The sequence below is a fragment of the Phallusia mammillata genome, chromosome 2 (genome assembly GCF_965637545.1).
Source record: "Phallusia mammillata chromosome 2, kaPhaMamm4.hap1.1, whole genome shotgun sequence".
Taxonomy (NCBI): Eukaryota; Metazoa; Chordata; class Ascidiacea; order Phlebobranchia; family Ascidiidae; genus Phallusia; species Phallusia mammillata.
Window position 1 is genome coordinate 7,115,694 of NC_137253.1, and position 15,936 is coordinate 7,131,629.

The window sequence follows — 15,936 nt, forward strand, 5'->3', positions numbered from 1 at the left end:
CAACACCAACCTTTTTCTTGTCATAAAAAATAATAATACGAGTACAGTCTTAGGCATTAAACGTTCCGGTCAAATTACTATACTCCAAGTATTTTGATTCAGAAACAACAAAATCACTTAGGTAACCTCTAGATCAGGTCCGACCAGAAAAAAACAAAACAAAAAACAATTCACTATTTACCGTAATTATGGAAACAGGTTTCCAAAGGAACAAAATCAGTCGTTAACGTTTAAGAATATATATTTCGCCTATTGGCATCGTCAGTTCTGTAAAAGCAAGAAAAAACAACAATAAAATGAAGATAAAACATCAACAGGCTAAAAAAGCAGCACCTAAACCACTTCACAGGTGGAGAAGCGCTAACTGTGCGCGTATGGGTCTGGCAAGCAATGACGCCCAAACCCGCGCACCAATCAAGTCTTATCAGAGACGCGGATGAAACGCGCCTAGCAGTCAAACGGGCACAATAGGAGATAAGAGGCAAAGGAGGGCGCAACAATAACGAAAACAGAAGAAACAACAAATACAAAATACAAAAAAGCGACATACGAGGCAACCAATCAACTGACTATCTAATTTTAGACAGTAGCATGCGCTGAATGTTTATGGTAGCGCCGGTTAATTTTAGCCATTTGGCTTCAGCCTGGTCCAACAGGTCGGCATCAGGACTCTCAGCAAACGTTACTTTAAAACATTCAGCGAGGTCCGGTTTTTTTGAATACGCGATGGCGTGCTTGAATGCGTAATGCTGGCTAAGTGACGCATTGTCACTGTGTTGATTGAAGCTGTCTAATTGGAAGGAATTCCAAGTCGGACGATGGCCCGTCCAACGTGTACAGAATTTATTTTTGGTTTGGCCGACATATTGGCTGCTGCAGGGCAGACAGGTTGCCACATAAATCCCGTAATTCTTGCAAGTGAGAGACTGCTTTAGCCAGATGTTCCGTCCGTGCTGAGTTCTTAGGCTACGTTGTTCTGTCACCTTAGACTTGTGGTTGCCATAGTGACCACATAATGCACATTTTCCACAAGGAGCCGATAATCCGTTGTAATTGTCGACATTGTGCGCCAGGCGTCTGTAATTAATAAGAATGTTTCCCAATGTGAGTGGTTTTTTAAACACTACTCTTGCTTGGGGTTTTAACGCCTTTTCCTTTGAAGAAAGCTTTATAAAATGTGGGAAAGCAGTTGCCCAAGGAATAATATCTTTATCCGCATTAGCAGAAGTTGGGAATCTTTCAGTCCATCCTTTTGCTGTACTGATGCAGGTTTCAGTGATATTCTTTGGGAACGACGAGTTGGCACATTTTATTTCCAGTCACGCTAGGCTTTCTAGAAAGTGCTCGTCGCATTCATTAAGCCGTCGGATTCGCGATGCTTCTCCCAAAATGATGGCACGGAAAATATGGGAAGGGTGGTGCGATGCGCCGTGAAGAAAGCATCTATTTGTCGCTGTGTCTTTGATGTGGTCACTAGTAAAAAAAACCTAGAGTCGCTGCATTGGAGTGGACGTGCAGGACGTCCAAAAATTCCAGCTTTCCCTCCCTCTCCTTAGGGTCCAGTACACGAAACGTAAGATGGAGTCCAGCGTCTCGAAAGGCAGTTGCTAAAGCCGATTGTACGTTGTTGGTTACCTAGCCCCTATGGAAAACCAGATGATGTCGTCGATATATCTCCGAAACAGTTGTGCCTTTTGCAGTAATGTTTTATCTTCAATTTATTGTTGTTTTTTCTTGCTATTACAGAACTGACGATGCCAATAGGCGAAATATATATTCTTAAACGTTAACGACTGATTTTGTTCCTTTGGAAACCTGTTTCCATAATTAGAGTTGTACTTGAACAATAACAGTGATCGTCGTTAAGTATGTTCCCTGTCAGAGGGTCAGATACTGCTCAATCAATTGATTCTAAACTATTTACCGTAGCACGATCTTACTTTAAATAAGATTGTTACTCTTGTTGGTCCCGCGAGGACGCTTCGCGGACCACTGGTTGGAATGGCGCTGCGTTAGATCTTGTAAACTATGCGGCCCCCGCAAGATATGTTTTAATATTGCACATTTGGGTATGGTCACAATGTTAGTGAACAACGGGTTTATTTAAAATTCGATTTAACCGATTCCAAATGTGATTTTTGCGCCATCAATTGGATTTTAATTATTAATTTTAAATTCCGTTTTATTCGACTCTGAATTAAAGTAAAAAGACTGCACAGCAAGTGGGAAAAATCATTCTTTTTTTGCTTCTTTTCTGGTAATTTTAGTTTTGCTCAACAGTACTATAAAATGCATGTAAAATCATAAATTAAATCTTGCGTTTCACAAATAGTTTATTTTCATTCTGAGTACCACCACAAACGTCATGCACAAAATATATTATCATTAAATTAGATTTAAACATTCAAAAAAGAAAAGTAACAATACGAAAAATGCCAAAAATACCTAAAACATCTTTGGTTTATTTGTAACTTACATTCTTTTTTTGAATTTTAAATTTTCGTGCTGCTTTCTAAACAATTATATTGTAGTATTCAATTTTAGAAATACATTGCTTGTTTCTATAACTATTTATGTAAGAGGAAATTAAAATTATTATATTTGAAATCTAATACTTTAGTGCATGTAGTCATAAAACAATCATGTTGTACAGGAACCACGTTCGATTATTACGTCATCAATCGCTATGTCACCCCTGAAAGAGAATCTTCCCGGTCCCACTGTTCCCTCGAACACAACCTGGAATTGTTCTGTCGAAGCTATGGTTGCATTTCCAAAGAACCAAACGTCACCTGAAAATACGGTTAGTGAAATATGTAACAGCACATATAAAATCAACATGACTTAATCCTATGTCATTCACTAGTGAGCAACTGTCATGAGACATTGCTGAGTGTGGTGTAATTAACTATAACTTGACAAACCTTCTGTGGCAAATAGTTACAACTGGGGAGTTGAACAAATCCAATTTAATATTGTAGGTTTTTCCGGGGGGGTGAGTAAATATTGTTGAGATGCAAAACTGCTTGACACCACAACCACCATCAGATAAATTCGATTTTAATAAACCAAGAAAAAAAAATATGTCAAATAAGAGCATTTGGTTACCATTGTAAAAATGTTTTGTGCCAAGCGTGCCACTATTGTTAGGTGTACAAAAATAGAGATGTTTTTGTAGCATTATTTGTTTTTTTATTTAACACTTTGGTCTCTTTCCTTACCTTGACTGCCGCTCAGGCTCCATACTACTTCGTTTGGAAGAGTTGTTTTCTTTAAATAAATTTCCAGAGTCCCAATAGTGCTGCCCTATGAAAATAACATGCGTCGCTTTTGTTCAGAGTTTTGTGCATGAAAGTCTAATGTCATTATTTTTAATTTTTTGACTTATTTTGAAGTCTACATTTTCAAAAAGCTGACAATTTCCTATTTTATTGTAATTACAAAACAAAAAACACGATTTAATTTTCAAACAAACTCGTAGAGTTGCCGGTCTTTAAACAGCCCCAAATCTATCTTTTAATAACCAAAAGTTTTGTTCGTCACCCCTGAAATACTTACATTCATATGGTAGTAAAACTGAAGGCATTCACCTAAAAAAAATTTAATTTGAAAACCATACAATCATTCCTATTGATGCATTTGGACAAACTGAGATGGTGCAGTAGATACAACATAAGTAAAATCCATTTTTGTCTTAAGTTGAAAGCAGCGCTATTTGAATATATTGACTAATAGTTATAAAGTAAAAGTAAAACTTATAGGTGGTTTATTTGTAGCTTACACAAATATTGTTAAAACTTAAATATCCAATCATATTTTTGTTACTTGCTTAAAAACTTCATTTGTCCAATTATGTTATGTTAGATTTTTTTGTGCATTTGTGCATTAACTCTGCAAAACATTTTTCTATATTGTTACGATATAAAATTATGTCAGTTTTTTTACCAACGGTTGGTGGCAATGTTGGAGAAACAAGTCTTGCTTTGTCATTTGGAATCTGAGGAGAGGTGGTTTCTATGTACATGTAGTGACCTATAAAATGATATAAATTGATTGAATTAACAGTTCTTTACGTTTTATGGAAACCTTGTTAGTTAATTTTCAAAACTGTTCCTTTTGTTTGTGTCGCATCTAGCTAATTTGAAAAGTTTGACATTTCACTCTTCATTTTATCCCGCCACGTGTAAAATGTAATACGACACTTTGTATGCATCAGAATAAATACCAAATTATGATTTTTTTGTGGGAATCATTGATTTGATATATTGTTTTACTTTCCCTTGCATGGATACTTGCGTACTAACCTATAAGAGTTCCCAGTGTATGATCTGCACTTGGACCTGTAAAGTCGGATGGGGTTTCCCCGGAATGTCTTGTCCAATTAAAGTCAGCGCTCACATCATGGGTAAAGTCACATATACTACAGTCGAAGTCACAACTCAAAGTTGCCGGTACTGAAAAACAAGTACAAAACACGTGTTTTTTTGAAAAAAAACATTAAATTTTTTTTTGAAGTGTTGGCCATATGGGTAACCTTCAATAAGTTTTTACTTTGAAAAAAGCAGGACTGCACCTGAACAGTTTGGACCTTCATTCGACCACTGGTCTTCACCGAGACAAATATTTGAGCTTTCGCCAACAATGGACCCATATTCGCATGTGTAATTCACACGTTGGCCTTGCACGTATGGATCAGTAGGAGTGGAGGTGACGTTTTGACCTGCAGGGGCTTCAGTGCAAGCTGTAAGAACAAAAAAATCTTTTTTCAAGAATCAGTACATTAATGTGAACCACATTTGTAGTGTTAACTAACAAAGAAGACGTGCATTAGGTGTAAGGCAAACAATTTAGAACTGCATTGTAATTTTTGCTTGTGACTGTGAGCAAAAGATTGGAATTTGACTTACTGGTGCAGAATCCGCAAGACATTCGGCAATATTCCAGATTATCTTCCATGTATTCTGGGAGGTTGCAGTAACCAAACTTTACATTATCTGCGCAGTTTTGGTGATCAACGCATTCTGAAAAACGGAGGGATTACGATTACCGTAAGATTTTCTATTAATGCTCTAAAATTTTTGACCATGATTTTGGCGATTGGATTGATTTTAAGTGACGCTAAGCAAATCAAGACTGTTGCAAACTGTCACTTTTAAATTTGGCGGTTTGTTGAATTAATAGCTGATTCGTCCTTATTAAACCAATACCTTGGTAACAAATAGGAGCCGGGTCCGACCAGCAGCCATTAGTACACAGGTTAGTCATTGATCCACCGAGAACGCGGCGCGGGTTGCATTGATATGTCACAGTGCTTCCTGTGGCGTAGTCTCTGTTTTCGGGGTTGATGCCGTCGTTTGCAATCATGGGAGGTGGGCCGCATGCGTTTGCTGCAAACAAACTATAAGTAGTGGCGTTTTACCACAAGCGAAAAATAAACTGATTGATTGGTGCAAAACAACCGTTTTGAACTACATAGTACAAAACCTTTTGACTTAAAGTTATAACTCACGAAAAGATTACAAATTCACTCACATGTTTCGCATTGAGGAACATGATAATCCCAGTCAGGGCTTCCATTTCCCACGCAAGTGCTCACTTTATCGCCTATCTCCTCAGCAGATTGGTCGACACATTCGTATGTGACCTTGTCACCCACCTTGTAAGGCCCATCTGGGCTGATGGACCAAATTTCAGGAAAATTAAGTGGAGCAGGACATTCTGTCGAAATAAATCAAATTGCTGTCAATCCACAACCAACCTTGATGCTAGCTGTTTAAAATTTGTTCTTTATGTGAATATAATACCCAAGAACTATGCTTCAATCATAGCTATGAATACCACATTTGAAAATATTATTACTCCTCTGTTCATTTTAAATACTTTGTGTGCAGTTCGGTGCAGTATCTACAGTCCAGGAGCCGTCCACCTGGCAAGTATTGGAATCGGCACCAACCAGGATATAATCAGTGTCACACGTATACGTCACAGTGACGCCTGCTTGGTGGGTCGTTCCGCTTGGGTCGTTTCCACCGTTAGAGGCGATCGTAGGCATTCCAGTACATGGAGTGTCTGGACAAAGATTTGACCTGGTTATTTTCGTTGTTGTATTTAAACACAAGCAAGATGGCATTGATTTCTTAAGTTTGTGCACAAAACTAGAGGTACATCTGAATGCAATCAAATGCCGTTTGGAAGTAAATTCCGCATTTATGCGAATCGTATTGCTGTAGTTCGTACAAAGTCTGTTCTGGTTGCACAAATATAAACATATATTAAATACACCGTGTAGTATTTTGCATTCTCTTCGAGGAGCGATAAAACTGTGTGAAATTTTACTTACCATCGCAAATCACTGGGTTACAAGTTTTGTAGCAAACACTCATGATGTTAGCTTGGATGCAATATCCTTTGGCTAAGTAATTCGAACAAGCGCTCTGTGGCAATACATCTACACATTCTGAAGTGCCTGAAAGGAAAAGTCTTCATTGATATTACTTGACCACAGGTGTTAAGAGTTCAAAGGTACTAAAACGAGTTTGATTGCGATTTCAACCTTATTTTGAAACATTTCATTTCCACTTTGGTAGAACATTCCGTCACAGTACTTTTATCGATTTTAAAAATAAGATCTACTTCGACCTTATGGAAACAATTTGATTTTGTTTACCCTGTCTTCATCGCTGTTTGAGTTACATACCTTGGCATAGACCGAAGCAGAAAGAGAGCAAGAGCAGGATATGAGAGATCTTCATTGCAAAGTGGAACTTACTCCGGAACTACTGTGCTTACTTATTTTTATCGCTATAAATTCGGAAGAAATTAAAATGATGTTTCAAAGAAACTTCTTTCTATGTATTGGTGATTATAATTTCAAACGTATTAAACTATGGCCTTGATTAATATTCCGTTTTTTACAACTCAACAATCCATGCAACTCGCGTAACACACCGATGCATATAACTTAACGATCCTTCTCGAAATGCCAACGCGACAATAGCAGTTTGCAGCGTCGGTTTCTGATTGGTTAAAATCCTACGCATTGCGGAACATTGTTTTATCGGGACAATCGCCCGATGCCGTGCGTCTTCCTGTAACCGACTACAATTGTTCTGCAATCGTGTTTCCAGGTATGATTATTCATTTACCGTTAAAAGACAGCGGGAGAGGGGGCGTGATTAAGGTGTGTTAAGAAAAAAATGCGAGCCGCAAACTGAAAGGACACATTAACGTACGTTTTGGTTTTACTAACAACTCGGTAAAAGGCTTACCCCCGTTTGAAATACTTTTCTGTTTTGCCTTGTTTATTACAGTAAAGCGAAATTGAAGCTTGAGTTTTGTCAGCAAAAATTGCAGTCCTAAATTTTTTCGTTGCTTTCCACTTGATGTCTCATAGTACCTAAAAATTTATTTATTAAGGCTTTGTTGAACCGTCTGTGTGTTACAGGGTCATGTTAACCTGAAATTTTCACTGGTCCTGACAACAAAGATATATTGTTGGTATTGTATGTTAAATACACGTTGCATAACCTACCCTTCGGCGCCACTAGTGTCGTTGTGTCTTTATTTTGTAAAAGATAGCACGTAGAGTTCTGTGTGGCTTATTTATTAATTTATGAAAGTTATATGCTTTGGTATAATTTATAATGATTATCGAATAACATACATCAGCTGAAATACATAAAAACTGTCAGTTTAAATTTACAAAATTTTATTCCAATAACTGCAATTCGATTTACTTCTGTAGCTCAGTTGGTTGAACTCAAGTCCCGGAAAGACTCCTGTCGAGAGTTCGAATCTCAACGCAGGCAAGACGCCTTGCCACATGCTGAATGCTTGCTGACCGGCTGATTCGGTATGGCGCCTTCAATGGTCCTGTCCTGGCTATGTAATTTATATGTAAGTGTGTATTTACAGTTATAAAATGATGTTCATCTTAACTTGTTTAAAATCAGGTCATTTTTTAAAATTGCATGTTCAATTCCGTTTTGTTCACCCTTTAAATCCGAAAAAGGAACGACATAGGAAACAAATTACATGTTCTTCACATTTTTAGGTTGTTTTACCGTTTGTTCAACAGTATTGTAATGATTTTAATTCATCACAACTAAAATCTTGCATAGTAATTCATTCCTTATTAATGTAACCTATTTGCAAGTAAAGCAAAGCACTGCGCCGATTCAGAGTCATTAATTCATGACTGCAGGAAATTTGAAGACACTAAAACCTGTCGCTGTACTTTGATTGCTAAATATTTCACAAATCAAAAAATATGCACATTTAAAATTGTCACCAAACTATATTCACAGCTATTAACATTTTAAACAGTCGAAATAGAAAAGAAATTGGAAATTATCAAACAATACCAAAAAGATTTTTTTTACTTAGACTTCCCTCCAAATATCGGACATTAGTTACGCACTGTCACAATGTTGCACACGCAATTTCTCATGGAAAGCTTTTGTTCTTGTGTAGTTATTTTTTGTGGTATCCCACTGCCCTTGTACATTTTGGCTTGTGTGCTCGCTATATCATTGATTGCTCTGAAGAAGCCCTACTGTACTGGTGGGCGAAACGTCAGCAAAAATACAAGTTCTTGAAACTACAACTAGTGTTTTGTTTAGCATTACACCAGTTGAACGACAAATTTGTTAATGATGCAACTTGGTGGACGAAACGCTTGTTCAGTATGTTCTATCACACAGAATAGTAGTCATCGACTGAACTTCATCTGTCGGTTGTGCGTCAGCAAGAGTCTTGTGATCAAAATCAGTCAAGGTACTTTGTAGAGAATTTATGAATGACCTGGAGAGTGCATCGGCGACAGTGTTTGACTTGCCGCTAATGTGTCTGACATCTGCTGTATACTCAGAAATACACTGGAGGTGACGTTGTTGTCGAGAAGACCATGGCTCTGTAACCTTTTTGAAAGCAAAAATGAGCGGTTTATGATCGGTGAATGCCATAAACTTCAAGAAAATAACGGAAGTACCTAATGGCCAGGTGAAGTGCTAAAAGTTTGCGATCAAAGGCGCTCTACTTTGATTGTTCGAAAAGAAATTCGAAGAGACCAACCGGTGAGATCACAGCAGTTATTGCGATGTCTGCCTCAGCTACCGGAATCTGGTGATAGCCGCGTATTAGGTCTATTTTGGAAAACACAGTACAACCGGCAAGGTGGGCGGTAAAGTCGTGGATATGTGGTATAGAAGGTGGCCTCATTGAGACGACGGTAGTCGCCACAAGGGCGCTAACCACCGGCAGATTTTTCTACCATGTAAAAAGGGAAAGACCATGGGCTTGATGACCAATGATCTATACCTGAATCGAGCATCTTCTGAAATTCTTCCTTTGCTAACAACAACCTCTTAGGCCTTACGCGGCAATGCACAGGTTGCGTAGTGGTCACAACGTAATGTTGCACACCGTGTTTGGGCAAAGCATCAGAAAACCTGGGGAGGAAACATTTCTAGCAACTTGACGCATGAAGAAAGCACAGAATTACGAGTGCTAAGCTGATGCAGTGGGCATGGAGACCTTAGTTAGACAAAAAATCTAAAAATGTAAAAAATGCAATTTCCAAATATTGATGAAAAATTAAAGACTAACTATAGTCTACAGTCTGTGTACACATGTTCGTTTTGGAAAAAAAGTGCAAAAAATGTAATAGTTAATACCAAAACAATTTGAATGTTCAGATGCAAAATTATATACTTTTTTTACGTTTGGTTGGTGTCAACGTTGGTGAAACAAGTCTTGATGGATCAGAATTACGGCGAGGACTGCTGGTTTCAATATAGATGTGGGCATCTATAAAAAAATATGAATAGATCTCTATTGCCCGTTTCAATTTTCTTGTTTAGAGTTTCTACCTGTTTTTATTCCTACTGTTTGTTTACAATTTACATGATCGTATGTTTTATTCCGCTAGGTCCCAATGAATGTAAAGTTTATGACGTCATTTTAATTGGAACCGTTGTTCAAATATCTATTTTTGCAATACCAAAGTACTAACCTTCGAAATTCCCCAGTTTGTGATCAACACTTGGACTTGTCTGAGGGGACGCTGTGGACCCTCTGTTTCTGGTCCAAGTAAACTCAGCACTCAAATCATGAGTGAAGTTGCAAAAATCACTTTCAAAGTCACAGCTTAAAGGTTTCCCGTCTGGAAAACATTACAAATCACCCAATTTGAAGATATTTGACAACTTTTATTTGACTTTTTGATCATACAAAACCAAACTTGAACAATGGGAACTTATGTTTAACCACTGGTCTTCACCCAGACAAATATTTGAGCTTTCACCGAAAATGCATCCGTATTCGCAGGTGTAATTTACACGTTGGCCTTGTACGTATGGACCAGTAGAAGTAGCGGTGACGTTTTGATTTGCAGAGGCTTCACTGCAAGCTGTGAAAGCATAAACAACCCTTAAGCTTACTATTGTGAGTCAAATAAGACCTGAAGTTAGTTAACAAACTCACTCAGTGTTATTTACTGCGATAAAGATCGAAACATCGATATAAAAAAAAATTTACCAGAATTTAGCTCCATAATTTTGTTAGCTCTATACATTTAATAGATTACAATCTTAATTGAATTCAAGGCTCCTAACACGTTATCAAATCTTTCTCAGGACAGCATCCACGAAACGGTAATCGCTATTTTTTTGATACTGTAATCAGCTTTCAATTAGAGGACAAAATCGCTCTTGCTTTCCAGCGTTTGGGGAAAAATCAGTAAGAATACCTAGTAATATTTTTGGAATAGTTTTATAGTATAGAAGTCATGTATCATATTTATACTATATGAGATAAGATAAATATATTTACCTTGGCCTAGACCGACGCTGAAGCATTCGAAGAGCACGAAAATCAAATTCTTCTACTAAATTTCAGAACTTCTGAAAAACTGTCTCAGGGAAAAAAGCCGTTTAGAGGTATACTTTGCTCTATGTACTAACAGTAAAGACTGAAGCAAAATAAAATTTTAGATTGAAGTCAATGTTTTTTATTTTTCGGACACAAACCTGTGGGGACAAAGGTGTAGTGAATGGCCTTCGTAGTCTGCTTAGCGACACTGTGTTTATGTTGGTAAACTTGCGTATAGCGTATAGGTCGTGGTAACGATCAGCTTCGTCTGGATCCCGTATGATAAGTTGATTAAAGCTATACGTTGTGGTAATGTAGCTTCGGTGTCTGCTGAATGAACTTAATTGCACGGCAATGTCTCTCGTCAAAACACCTTCAACAAATTCTTCTCTTGGCGGGAGTTTAAAATAGTCTACAAGGCCAAAGAATCTAGCGCACCAGTCTCTGTACACGTTTCTGTAGAAAACCAGCGGACGACGGGATGGTACGTCAAGTGGTATTATGCGCGGTATATAAAGACTCCCTGTACTTTCTTCATCACTGTCAAACTCTTCCTGATCAGCTTGTTTATTATCTTAATCAGTATGCTTACTCAAATGGCGTGTTTGAGAAAGAAAACAACTTGTTAGAAAGTATAATAGCGGTTGCTTATAAATTCAAAAATCTCCTGGCAAACTAGTAAGCCATTAGCAGTTAACCATTGTCGGGTTATACAATTACTAATCAATTACGTCAACGGTGCACTTTACAAACTCTTGTGATTGGCTCTTTGTGATTGGCTCTTGCACAAAAATCTATCAAAAACGATATCCAATCAGAACACAGCACAAAGCACAAAGTTAAATTTCGCAACCACCAGGCCACAAAGTCGCATCTACATCCTAATCAACTGAAACAGGAAATATTTCAAAGTTCCAACACAATTTTACAACTCAGTTGAATAGCATTATTACACCATTTGACTTCCTTACGAGCTTTGAGCTAGCAAGTTAAAAAGCAAGCCTGTTACGGAGCCACTATTTCGAAATTTGCACAAATTTTATCGTAACTATTACAAACCAATTACGTAGCTACTATTTCGAAATTTGCATAAATTATGTCGCAACCGATACAAACCTACTAACCTTGTTGCAAACTTAAATTTATACAGCCTTTCTTATTAGATTTATGTTAAACAACACATTCGGTCAAACATTCAAACGTAAAAAGTAAACTGGTATTCTTGGTTTCGCCATATCTAAATAATTTGTGATACACGCTTCATAAAGCAAGGTGGTCTATATCAATCCTTAAATGGATCAGGTGTATCTAACGCATAAATTGTATCAACAGTACTATGGGACCTGCCGTATTTATATTTTGGCTCAGAAAAGGATTAAAACCACACTGTTCATATATTTGAAAGTTGTAAATAGAACATACATTGCACTAAACACATTCATTTAATGTATTTAACCTATCTTTTTCCCTTTTGTTTGTATGGTTGACTTGGTAGACCTTTAACGCCAGCGTGCCGTAATCCACTTGCCTTATTCAAAGTTCGATGCCCAACACTACGTAACACAAGTTTGATTGACGTTTCGGGTTGTGACGCCGAAGCCTGCTGAAATGCGGTGCATACGCGTGTTTCTCGCCAAACATGTCCGTTTCAAAGAAGATTTAAATGATGAAAGTTTATTAGAGTTTATAGCATAAATCTTACATATATTTCCACTGAAACAACAAATCCAACCAGGAGATGTGAAAATAAGCATTGTTAACTTGCAAATGATTCGTACTTATCATTTTAAAACTAATCAAATACAATCAAATTTAACGTCTATTTGGGCCGTTATTTTCACCATTAAACTTATGAACAGATCCGTATATAGTGTTCTAATCAAATACAGTTAAAGTATAAATCTCGATATGAGTTTAATAGTTTGTATTATTAGCTTATATTTCTTGCAAACGAAACTGGCAAGGTAAATAGGTCAACAGAATATTTTTAAAAATCGGAACGTCACTAAAACGTACTGGAAGTAATCAAAACCTGCAAAAAACACTAAGCTCTTTTTTTGATCGAAACTAATCAAATTGGTCCATTAGTTCCAAACCTTCTCTAAAAAAACATTTTTCCCTTTCGTCCATTGCAATGTCTGACATCAATTCTTTTTTACTGTAATATACCACTGCAATAAGTTTGGCACATAGTTTAATGTGTGTACATGCATCTTCAGACACATGATATAGAACAGGATGTAAAACAAAGCAACAAAAAAACAAATAAATCCGTAGATTTCTATAAGCACGCCCGCGTTTTACTGATCACGTGATTTGGTTTCATCTTGGCAAAGAAGCAGTTCATTTAAACAATGGCGGAGAGGTCGGAGAACGATGAGGTGTTCGACAACTTGCACAAGACAAGTATGTTTACATTCGGTTAATATTTCAAATCTGTTCTTCATCATAACTATTATAAAATGTTTAGTTGTTTTTGATTTTGACATAAGAAACATGTGTGTATATAATAATAGCGTTTTATCTAAAGTGTTTACAAAAGATAGTAAATTGTGTTTTGGGTAATGACGTGTTTACTTTTCATGTGTTTGTCATATTTGCCTGAACGGAAGTTATGTTATGATTATAAACAACCTTGTTTTTAGACATACTACAAAAGATTGTTACTGCCAAAGATTCCATGCAAGTCATGACATACAAGTGGTGGAGGATGCAGCACAAACCATAAACAAGGTACATAGTTAATAAGATGTTTGATATTGTGAAAGCATTTTGGTCACAGTTATAGCTCGTCATAAATACTTTAATAAGCTTGTTTTTATATCCCATTGAATGTTGTACGTACTGCTTTATAGGTGTTTTTAAGCATTGTAAAACAGCGCTGTAAAAAAATTTTACACATGTTTTCTAAAGTGTGCCAAAGTTAGTCTTTGTTTTGATGTTACCAACATTGAACAATAATAACCCATACATAACATTTACACTGTAAAAAGTAGTTCTGTGTCATGAATGAACTGTACGCCTTAGCATTAAGATCTTTAAGTCAACACGCACCTTGTAGCTGTTGCCACTGCAGTTTTGACCAAAAGCACTTTGCTCGAACGGCACTTTTTGCTGATTGCCCAAACACATACAACGCATAAGACGTTTGCGTGTTTTGCCACAAGCAGTTTTTTCAGCGTTGCTTGTCTGATTTACGTGTTGTGAATAAACCTGCGCTTTTATTAGGTGTTCCTAACAAAATGAAACTGTGTCTTTAGTTTATGTTTTTGACGCTTTAAGAAATTATAATACCAAAATTAGAAAAGCCGTCGTTGCATTTCTGCTCCACCTTGCAAAGCGTTAGCTAGATTAGACATCAACAATTTCTGAATACCTTGTCAGCGCTTTGCGAAAGTATAAAATAGCGTAGGTGAAAACATAAGGTGTGATAAAGGTATGATAAAGGTAGCTTTAACACAGTTGGTGTTTTTTTGAAATTTGTCTATACTTGATGTTATCTTTGTTTGCTAGAAATTTTCTTGGAGAAGCATCGAAGTCGTTACAAGCTTTCTGGAAATCAGCGACACCAACGCAAGAATTTTCAGTGGACGAAGTGACTAGTAACATTCACACATCGTTGAAGCGTATGTTTTGGTGTTCATTATGTTATTTTATGACATAACTTAAGTTTATGGTACTACCAAATTTACCATCATGTGTCTTTTATAACAAACTTTGGCCCGACGTAGCTCTTTTAAAAGATTATATTTTAAAAGACCAGTATGTCGAGACTATTTATTAAAATCAAGAGTAAGAAGGTAGGAAACAGATTTCATATTCTCTACCAGTAATTATAAAAAATGTGTGGGCAATAAAACAGTATAGTAAATCAACAGCATTAGTTGAACAGTCAATTAGGTGTTACAGCTAAAGATCCAAGGTACCTAGAAGTGGTTAGTGGTAGAAACTATAGGGCACAACAAATGAGCAGAATTGACCTAAAACCTCCAGCCCTGTGTTTATGCATGTTTTGACGCAGGCCAGAAAAATAAACAGAAAAATAGCGCAAAAAACAGAGTTTTATTAGTTTAATATATTTTTCTGCTATGAAACCGACAGTTTGAATCTGGTTTGCAATTACGTTGTTGGATGTTTGCTTTTTTGTTTTTTGTGTATATCAGAATAAAGGACAAAACTGTAACTACCAGTAACTGTTTGTGAGACCTATGGAAATCATAGGATTTGGATTCAAAAACCGCCGCAGTAGCTTGTTTTTTTAGACATATGCTGGAAAAGTCCTCTGACGCTTGTGATAAACAAACAGCATTTTCAAACAATTTTGTCAAAATCTGGTTGGTTTAAAATCAGTTAAAGATGAACTGTATTATTATTTTGCATACAGATTTGTTGATTTGTTGCCGGAACAGATACTGTTATTTGTAACTGTTATTACGTCAGTGACTCGTTTCAAAACTCAGTGATCTGAAATTTGTTGTGCTTCAAAAAACAGAAACAGTTTGCGTTGATGGAAACACTAGCAGTTTGTTTCTGATTTCTGTGCAAGTGCGGGATCACCGTATTTTGAAATTACTGCTTGAAAACTGATTAAAGATTGACAAGTTTGCATCTGATACTGTTGGTCTTTTTGAAACAAAGAAAATCAGAAACTTCTGAAACTCAAACCTGTTTCCTTGGAACATATATATTCAGCCTTCTGTATAATTAGTTGATTTGCTATTAGTTATAATTAAGTACAGTTAAAGTTTTTGTATGTTTCTGTTACATATTCAGCTAGAGTATATTTCGTTTTTTCAAGAAAAGATTGCCTCATAATTGTGCAGCATCATACGTTTAGGAAAGGTAACATCAAAACAGGTTTTCAATACAGCAAACGGCCATTAAATTAAGGACATATATAGATGAAAGGGCGTGGAGTTAAATGGTGGTATTAAGTTAATTGATATGTCAACAAAAGAATAAAAAAGTACATTCATAGTGGCATTAAATGAGTTCGAGCTTAAGTTTATATAATACGTTTGAGAAAGTAAGTGCAATACAGGATTTCAGTACAGCACAAAAAGATTA

The 15,936-nt window shown here is 36.6% G+C and overlaps 1 protein-coding gene and 1 long non-coding RNA gene across 2 annotated transcripts; one reads left to right on the forward strand and one right to left on the reverse strand.

The window, feature by feature from the left end:
• Window positions 1-2,486: 2,486 nt before the first annotated feature.
• LOC145215263 (coagulation factor XIII B chain-like) lies at window positions 2,487-6,838 on the reverse strand. Its single transcript, XM_080083949.1, has 12 exons — window positions 6,698-6,838; window positions 6,341-6,466; window positions 5,881-6,069; window positions 5,533-5,718; window positions 5,208-5,387; window positions 4,908-5,021; window positions 4,574-4,741; window positions 4,305-4,454; window positions 3,946-4,032; window positions 3,559-3,590; window positions 3,222-3,306; window positions 2,487-2,792 (listed from the first exon to the last, which is right to left on the reverse strand). Exons 1-12 carry the CDS (start codon window positions 6,750-6,752, stop codon window positions 2,641-2,643), a joined length of 1,524 nt encoding a protein of 507 aa, XP_079940075.1. The 5' UTR covers window positions 6,753-6,838; the 3' UTR covers window positions 2,487-2,640.
• Window positions 6,839-13,209: 6,371 nt separating this feature from the next.
• Window positions 13,210-15,637, forward strand: LOC145215308 (uncharacterized). The gene is made up of 3 exons (XR_013857257.1): window positions 13,210-13,275; window positions 13,515-13,602; window positions 14,383-15,637. It is a non-coding gene; the product is annotated as an uncharacterized LOC145215308 (long non-coding RNA).
• The last annotated feature ends 299 nt before the right edge of the window (window positions 15,638-15,936 follow it).

What these genes read in the sequence shown, in the direction of transcription:
- LOC145215263 (XM_080083949.1), bottom strand. Translation starts at nt 6,752, where the DNA reads ATGAAGATCTCTCATATCCTGCTCTTGCTCTCTTTCTGCTTCGGTCTA. An exon ending in AGTTTTACTACCATATGAAT is followed by an intron (nt 3,307 to 3,558) that starts GTAAGTATTTCA and finishes TTATTTTCATAG; the next exon opens with GGCAGCACTATTGGGACTCT. An exon ending in GAGCCTGAGCGGCAGTCAAG is followed by an intron (nt 2,793 to 3,221) that starts GTAAGGAAAGAG and finishes CCGTATTTTCAG; the next exon opens with GTGACGTTTGGTTCTTTGGA.